Below are 8,912 nucleotides of genomic sequence, written 5' to 3'. Positions count from 1 at the left end.
CATACGCTCCAACCTTTCTGCGATCGCCTCATACCCGTCGTAATCATCTTCTGACAGTCATTAAAAACATTTATTATAAAATTTAAAATAAATAACAACTAATCTAACATCAAACACGCAAATAATCTTACCACTGCATGTGGAGGGGGGGTCAAATGCCACTAGAACCTGTGGGAAGGCCGGCTGCATGTACTCCTCATGGTTTGCGGCAGGTGCATGTCTGAGTTGGTCACCTGCCTGGGTCGCTATGATGAATGGGTGAGATATAAAAAAAAACCACTCCATGTAATCCGTAGATACCTGCCTAGGCACTACACAAAGTTCACCCACAGCCAGTACGTGGTCCACGAAATGCATCCACCTGTCATCTATATCATTATATGACAATGAAGCGCTAACAGGTGGCGGAGGGATGCTCTGGATGTAACCAAACTGCCGTAGCACCCTTTCCGATCGAGCTGTGACCACCATAGGACCCCATCTCAGCTGACCCTGGAATGATGAAATCAGCTCAAACCCTCTAACCCCTCGATGCTCAGTGTAAGGCAACTAGCACACATCTGTGACCGTCAAAGCATCACAACGTGCCCGGTACGGTGCTCCTGTAATTCCCTTCATATGCGCCTTCGACATCAGCCACCGGGAAGCACGTGGGGACGTCTCTTCGTACGCATCATCTATGACGCACTGATATACACTAGGAAAGTGCTCATAGATCCAGCACTACAAAAGAAAATGAGGTTAACATAACATAAAAACATGTTTAAATCATAATCCAACGTAACATATTTAAAAATACAAAATTTACCCGTAATAAAGTCAGGTACCCCGCAATCTGTCGTGTAGTGGTCCTAGAAGCTTCATCTAACTGGTCGTACATATGAACCAGCGCGGCAACTCCCCAGGCATAACCACCACTCTGGCCTAGGTCGCGAAAAGCCTCTAGGTGCACCACATGAACATATGTTGCACTCTTGTTAGCAAAAAGAGTGCAACCGACCAGGTGCAGCAGATAAGCACGAGCTGCTACAATCCATCGCCAGGCCTCACATCTCATCTTATAGATGTCTTGAACCCATCCCAACCGTACATATGTCCCACGTGATCGTGTTGTCTCGGCTCTAGTCTCCTCAGCAGACACCTCAAGCAACTCGGTCAACAAAAATATTGCCTCATCCACAGAAAGAGCATGAAAGCTGTGGAACGCGCCACTGATAGGCAAATGGAGGAGTGACGACACATCATCTAGTGTGATCGTCAACTCTCCTACTGGAAGGTGGAAGGTGCTGGTCTTGATGTGCCACCTCTCCACAAATGCGGATATAAGTCCAGGATCGCCGGTTACAACTGAATACCCGATCAATGGACTTAATCTTGTGGTACCAACCAGTCCTTCAATCTCAGGCACTGGCCTCCCAATTAATGTCACCTTCCTCCCGTGCGACACCAACTTCAACTCAGGACGTTCCTGATTTGAAGTACAAATCAACAATGAGAAATAATTAACAAATTAAAATACCTGTCCACCCCAAATGGCGTGTGCAACATGGTCCGCAAATGATGTCAGCACTGATGGGTCACGTGGCCCACCTGGGAATCCCTCAGCATCATCAGCATGTGACCCCTCAGCCCCATCATCAACCTGTACGTTCGCAGTCATCTCAGGTGCATCCTCAGCCATATCAGGGACATCCTCAGACATGTGAGGAACATCCTTAGTCATCTAATGAGCCCGTTGCCTACGGGCTGATGCAGTAGGCCTACGCCTCTCGGAAACATCAACTGCATCATGCTCATCCTGTCTATCTCTGCCTATAACTCTACCTATAGCACGACCAAAACCTCGTGTTCTAACCATGATCTGCAAATCATGTGGAACACGTATTTTTTTCGGTCAAAACATACACAACTTTCTTTATAAAAATAAAACAAGTTTATTTATAAAAAAAATAAGACTAATTTAAATAAAATTAATTCAAAACACACACAACATAATTTATAAAAAACTAAACAACTTCATTTATAAAAAAAAATACAACTAATGTAAAAATAATTAATTAGTAAACATCCACAACTTAATTTATAACAAAAAAACAACTTCATTTATAAAAAAAAACACAACTAATGTAAAAATAATTAATTAGTAAACATTCACAACTTAATTTATAACAAAAAAATAACTTCATTTATAAAAAAAACACAACTAATATAAAAATAATTAATTAGTAACCATCCACAACTTAATTTATAAAAAAATAACTTTATTTATAAACAAAAAAACACAACTAATTTAAAAATAAATAATTAGTAAACATACACAACTAAAATTATATATAAAAATAAAACAAAACTGGGAGAAATAATTTTCAAAACATACACAACTTAATTTATATCATTTATAAAAAAAATACTATTTAAAAAAATTCAAAACACACACAACTTAATTTATAAAAATAAACAACTTCATTTATAAACAAAAAACACAAATAATTTAAAAATAAATAATTAGTAAAATACACTACTAAAATCATATAAAAAATAAACAAAACCAATTAACAAAAATTTTAAAACATACACAACTTAATTTATAAAAATAACCAACTTCATTTATAAATAAAATACACTAATTTAAAAAATAATAATAAACAAAAACACACACAACTTAATTTATAACAATAAACAACTTCATTTATAAACAAAAACACAAATAATTTAAAAATAAATATTTAGTAAACATACACAATTTAAATTATAAAAAAAAACAACTTCATTTGTCATAAAAAGCCAAACCTCATTTTTAAAAAAAATTTCAAAAACATACACTACTTAATTCATAAAAATAAAATAACAACTTCATTCATTTAAAAAAACAAAACAATATTTTTTTTAAAAAAAACCAAACTTCCGGAAGAAGTAGTTCTTCCGGAAAGTTTCCGGAAAAGTGGCTCTTTCGGAAAGTTCTTCCGGAATACCCAAAGGTCATCCGGAAGAATCCTTCTTCCGGAAAGTTTCTGGAAGAACTACTTCTTCCGGAAACTTTCTGGAAGAAGTGTTCCGAAAACTTTCCGGAAGAACCCTTCTTCCGGATGACCCTTGGTTACTTCCGGAACAACCCTACTTCCAGAAATTTTTTGGAACAACTTCTTCCGGAAGTTTCGGAAGAAGTCTTCACGATTCTTCCAGAAACAGCCACCGTAACCAGTCCGCTTTCCCCATTTTCTCCGGCGTCTTCTACCCTAAGGTTCCACTATCCTAGCCTAAATTCTACAACAATACTGGATAATAAAAGCAATGGGGGAGTTAGGGAGACCAACCTCGAAGGCAAAACATGCATGATCGAAGGAGAAGAAGCAGCCGGGCTCGCGGAGAAGAAGAAGTAGCAGGAAGAAGAAAAGAAGCAGAACGAAGAAGCAGAAAGTGTGGTTCTTCCAGAGGAGGAGCAAGCTTTTTTAAATTTTTAGGTGAATGGCAAAATGGCCAATTCACTAAATTGTTGGGTGCATCAACAATATTGCTGGGTGCACCTAGCATGTCCCCTTTAAATGGGTTATTAATCAACGTTAGTGTATAAGATGGGCCTCTTTTTTAGGATTCTTGAGTTCGGCCATGTTTGACAGATTGAAGGGACATGCTAGGTGCACCCAACAATTAGGTGAATGGGCAAAATTGCTTTTGCGTTAAAAAAAATAATTTCTTCTTCTGAAAGAAGGTTCTTCCAAAAACTTTCCGGAAGAACCTTCTTCCGGAAGAACAATTTGTGTTTTATCGGAAGAACCTTCTTCCGAAAAAACCTTCTTCCGGAAGCTTTTCGGAAGAACAATTTGTGTTATAACGGAAGAACCTTCTTCCGGAAGAAGGTTCTTTCGGTAGAACAATTTGTTCATCCGAAAGAACCTTCTTCCGGAGAAGCTATCAGAAGAAGGAATTATTTTTTTAACACAAGGACAATTTTACCTATTCACCTAATTGCTAGATGCACCAGCAATAACATGTCCCCGATGCATGTCCCTAGATTGAAGTTGAAATGGCCCAGTCCATGGTGATTATAAGATGAAAAGGTTGACAGTTTTAAAATGAATTAGAAATGATGAGTGATTAGCATCATGTCTGCTTTATAATTGTCGTTAAGCATTTTTAACGAATGATCTTCTAATCTGCTGACAAAAATAAAATAAAATGATACAATGCTACGTTAGTAAAAAAACAATTTGATTGATTCGTATACGTTAATAATGAATTTTTTAAAAAACAAAATTTATACGTGGAAACAAAATTAATGAATATATTTTTTTAATGTATATGTGATATATATATATATATATATATATATATTTTTTTTTTTTTTTATTGTAGTGCATTGAATTAACTAGCTATTTGGCATCCAAAATTACAAGTGATATCAATACGAAAACTGATGTGAGAGCCCTAAGTCACCGAAAATGCATGGCATCACTATTCGTTACTAATAATAAGAGCCGTTGATCGAAAGCCATTAAACTGTGTTTTTTTTTTGTTGTTTAATCCGTGGAAGCCATTCAAACGTTTGTTTTTTCCATCATCATTATAAGAGTGGTGGGTGAATGGCTCTAGGTAGTTAATGCTACGTTAAACCATAGAGTCAAGTGCCTATGCATGTTCATCTAAATTTAATATTACAAAATTTTAATTTCTTTCTAGCTATTGGGCATCCAGAAAGGAAGCAATATACCATTTTCTAATTAACCTCGGCGACCTTTGGAAATTCGGTTTATTAACATTAGTAAGTTGAACAATTATATTAAACTACTTTCACTTAATATGTTTTCTTTTTGCATTAATTAAAACGTTATTTACAGTGTTTAATTTACAATATATAGATGGAACATTGTAGTAAATGAATTAAAAAGTCACCATTTTGAAACTAATAACCCATTTTTACCCTATTTATATGATTATAATATATATAACTTGATTGCCGGCCAATTTAAATGAACCTTGTCCTTAAGTACTCCTTATACCTAGCTAGTAAACGAGGAATATTATTAGAGCATCTTCTGGCCAGAAACTGCACCAAATCTGTTTGTATAAACATTAATTAGGAGAAGCCTGCGATGGAAAACACTACTACCACACACTCAAAAATTTCTACCTTTTCATTTACTGTCCTCCTTTTGAGGGTCTTAACCTTTATCTTCCTTGTTATGGCGCTCATTTTCATTTCCATAGACACGCTACCAATAGAAACAAGTGATTACGCAGTTTATGAAGAAATCAACTTCAATTATGTCTATGCTTATCGGTAAGCATTATAGTAGTAGTAGTTTACATTTCTACTTTATTATTAACCAACCTAATTAATGTATATTCCCGTAGATCTCATATACGTACTATCACACCACTTTGACTTGCACTGTATAATTGCCAAACTAGTTATGATTATGGATTGATTTTTAAGTACTTTACAAAGGTTGTTATTAATAGTGCTAAGTACAAATGCCAAATCCATCTTTAATTTTCGCACATACGATTATGGGATATATGCATGTGCAAATGCACATACAAATGTTAAGATATAGATATTGGCTGAGTTCGTTTACATTTATTTCATAAAAAAACATTTATTTTAATAAAACAAATAATTTTTTATTTTTTCAGTGTATTTATTTAAATTTTTTATGTTTAAAAAATTATTTTCTATTTATTTTAAGAAATAAATCTTATCATTAAAAAGTGCTTTTCTAATAAGTGCTTATTTTAAAATTGTTTTTTTTGTTTAAACAAACTAGCTCATGGTGTCTCTTTCTTACAAAGAAAAAGCAATTTGATTTAAAATGATTCAATGATTATTATTTTTTAGACTTTTTTTAAAAAATAAAAGCTAATTTCTATTTGTTCACAGTAATAAAAAAATTATAAGAAAATAACTGATTTTTATGAGAAATTATTCAAAATAACTTCTATTTTTAATCAGGTATTATGTTATTTTCATCTTATAATTATTTTAAAAAGTTGAAACCAATACATGAAAAATATTTAAAAGTTATTTTTTTATGAAAAAATGTTGTAACAAACGGACCATATTTTCAAGAATTGATATGTAAAGAAGGATAATGCTTAATATATATTGTTTTGTTATTTTCCTTTTTATTAACTTGATACAAATTGGCAATTTTCACAACATTTTTTCTCCATATCACTTTATTGCATGTCCCAACCATACCAACAGATTTGAGCCTAGCAAAAAGGACTAATTTTCTTCAACTAAAGTTCAAATTTATTGCCTTGAGAGGTGTCCAAATTTAAAATTAATGTCTAACAGTATGTCGGTATTTCAATTGTGTCTTCAAAGAAAGATAAATGTGACCAAAAAAATATAAAACATGTCCAATAATCATTTTTATCTCATACTTGCGTTTTTTTTTTCTGTTATCTCATAAAAAATATTTTTTCTTCTTCTCTTGTCAATGCAGATATATGCTCTCTACGATAGTTATTGGGTTTGCGTATAACCTCCTGCAAATGGGCTTTTCAATCTTCACTGTGGTCTCAGGGAAGCGTGTATTAAGCAGTTATGGTGGCTATCTATTTGATTTCTTTGGTGACCAGGTACATATATCATGTCACGCATAACAAATCTTCAAGCTTTGGCAATAATGTTGTTCTGCAAACCAAATAATAATTTTTTGGCCTAATATATTGTCATTTTAATTAACAACTTTGCATTGCTAATTTCTATGGACAGATCATATCATACCTTCTGATTTCTGGTTCAGCTGCTGAATTTGGTTACGACGTAGAACGGCGTAGAGTTACAAACTCCTTCACTGAAAAGGCAAATGTTTCGGCCAGCCTTCTTCTAGTTGGGTTTTTGTTCACTGCCACAGCATCAATTTTCACTTCCTTTGCTTTGCCAAAGAAAGCTATCAATTAATGAGTTGTATTATTCATACATCAACTTTCTACAACAATACCTATTTTCTCTTTCTCATTGTCGTAAAACTTGTTGTACAAAAAATATTTCTCTTAATTAATTAGCTTGACGTATAAAATAATGAATATGGATCATGATAGTAGTTTTTTTTAATTCCCTTCTCTAGTTAATTTGGTTTAGTTCATCAATTTCTTTGGTGGTCAATCGATTGTAGTGGATTTGTATGTTGTCATCTTTGTGTATCAGTGTAAGGTATATGCACTTTTCCTTCTTCAATAATTACACCAAAAAAAACTCTCTGATCACTCACACTCTTCCTCTTCCTCACACCCTCATTAATTGGACCTTTCTAGCTAGCAACACGAACGCAACATTGAGCGTTAATTAGATAGTAGTCTTCATGCATAATCCTGTTCGCTTTGATTTTTACTTTGTTGCTATTGAACCTTAATTTTGCTTGCGTGCTCTTATGAGTATGAAATGTTGCAAATAGTCGTCTCTAGCTTTAGAAAACAAAATACAAAGGCTCAGCCATTTTTGTTAGATCGATAGTTGTTATTAAGAGCGTGTTTGGGTAGTGACATTGCACACCCTAGCCCGAAAAAATAAAATAAAATAAAAATCAAATTCTTCATTCAAACATACACAGATGACCCCGTTAAAAAAAAGTTTATACAGGCTTTCAATAATATGTGTTTTTTTTTTTTGCTTTAAATTAATCTTTTGTTAATATTCTTTAAAAAAATAGTTTCTCTTTTCAATTATCATTAAATTTTAAAATAATAATATAATAATATAGTTTGCTTCCTATTGGTTGAAAAATAAGTGTATCAATATTCCAAATTGACATGATAAAAATTCTCTTAAAAATAATATATTGTTGAATCCGGTGAATCTGAGTAAGTTTTACGCTGTTGACCCGTTCAAAATGTAATCATGTCCACGACGTCGAGGGTGGAAGCTCTTAATAAAAACAGATTATAGATATATAATTAATTATAGATTATAGATATCCTCATATTTTATGGATTTTACATTTAAATATTTATAAATAATAGTAAAAGCAACACTGTTTTTACCTTTTTAGTTTCATTATATTTATAGAAAATATAAAAAAGACATGATTAATTGATTATAATAATCAACCAACTTATATACCACACATAACAATTTGTAATTAGTTGATTTAATTCTTTTAAAAAATGTTCTGTAATTATATATTCCAATTTTTTTAAATATCATTGTCAAGCCAAAATCAAATTAAGTTTGCAATTGTTGCACATCTTAAGAGCTACAATTCAATCCATTTAATTTGACATGATAATTTTTTTTTTATTTGGTAGACATTATACTGTAGAGAAAAAGGATTTTTTATTTAGTAGATAGTATATATAAGTTAATCTGATATTTTTATTTTTATATAATATCTATTAATTAATAAAATATAAGGGTGGGAGGTTTTTAACAGGTAAAAATAAAGATTCAACTCTTCAATTAATTTATCACAAAATGTTTAAACTGAATTTCCTTTTAATATCTTTATTCTTTTAATTCTAAAAAATCGTTTGACATTATTTTAGTTCTATGTAAGAAATAGTAATAATTTTGTTAATTCAGCAAAAACAAGTGAATTGAATGAATATATTACACAAATCAATGTCGACTAGTATATATTAATTACTCAACACGCTCAATCGGGCTCGGCAAATAATTAAGGTCAAGGTCAACGAATGTGAAGTAGTAATAATAATGGTATAAAAGAATGTGAGCTTTCGCTGAAAATATTAAGCAAGAAGTAGATTATTCAACGATTGGATTTCGGCTATAGCTAGCTGTGATGCCAAGAGTTTCAAAGTCAGCCATTTATGTGTTTTTCTTAGAAACCATTATGCATCTACTTGGCCAGTTGACTTTGTCCTTATCCTCATGAGTAAACGAGAATCAACTAGAGTACTACACGTTCATAACTCTTTGTGTATTATAAAAAGGGTCGAAAGATGAA

General features: G+C 32.5%; 2 protein-coding genes across 2 annotated transcripts; one reads left to right on the top strand and one right to left on the bottom strand.

The window, feature by feature from the left end:
• Positions 1-549: 549 nt before the first annotated feature.
• Positions 550-1,723, bottom strand: LOC114370185 (protein MAIN-LIKE 1-like). The gene is made up of 3 exons (XM_028327472.1): positions 1,520-1,723; positions 809-1,468; positions 550-723 (listed from the first exon to the last, which is right to left on the bottom strand). Exons 1-3 carry the CDS (start codon positions 1,721-1,723, stop codon positions 550-552), a joined length of 1,038 nt encoding a protein of 345 aa, XP_028183273.1.
• A 3,155-nt stretch (positions 1,724-4,878) lies between these two features.
• Positions 4,879-7,031, top strand: LOC114370739 (CASP-like protein 4D1). Its single transcript, XM_028328134.1, has 3 exons — positions 4,879-5,278; positions 6,450-6,585; positions 6,722-7,031. The coding sequence occupies exons 1-3, from the start codon at positions 5,091-5,093 to the stop codon at positions 6,908-6,910; spliced, it is 513 nt and encodes a 170-aa protein (XP_028183935.1). The 5' UTR covers positions 4,879-5,090; the 3' UTR covers positions 6,911-7,031.
• Positions 7,032-8,912: the final 1,881 nt, after the last annotated feature.

The sequence above is a fragment of the Glycine soja genome, chromosome 2 (genome assembly GCF_004193775.1).
Source record: "Glycine soja cultivar W05 chromosome 2, ASM419377v2, whole genome shotgun sequence".
Classification (NCBI taxonomy): domain Eukaryota; kingdom Viridiplantae; phylum Streptophyta; class Magnoliopsida; order Fabales; family Fabaceae; genus Glycine; species Glycine soja.
This window is presented reverse-complemented; position numbering and strand designations above follow the sequence as displayed.

Excerpts from the sequence above, each read along its gene's own strand:
- LOC114370185 (XM_028327472.1), bottom strand. The coding sequence starts at position 1,723 with ATGACTAAGGATGTTCCTCACATGTCTGAGGATGTCCCTGATATGGCT. Across the intron at positions 1,469-1,519 it reads ACGCCATTTGGGGTGGACAG|GAACGTCCTGAGTTGAAGTT; the intron begins GTATTTTAATTT and ends ACTTCAAATCAG. Across the intron at positions 724-808 it reads GGTACCTGACTTTATTACGG|TGCTGGATCTATGAGCACTT; the intron begins GTAAATTTTGTA and ends TTTCTTTTGTAG.
- LOC114370739 (XM_028328134.1), top strand. The coding sequence starts at position 5,091 with ATGGAAAACACTACTACCACACACTCAAAAATTTCTACCTTTTCATTT. Across the intron at positions 5,279-6,449 it reads AATTATGTCTATGCTTATCG|ATATATGCTCTCTACGATAG; the intron begins GTAAGCATTATA and ends TTGTCAATGCAG. Across the intron at positions 6,586-6,721 it reads TTGATTTCTTTGGTGACCAG|ATCATATCATACCTTCTGAT; the intron begins GTACATATATCA and ends TTCTATGGACAG.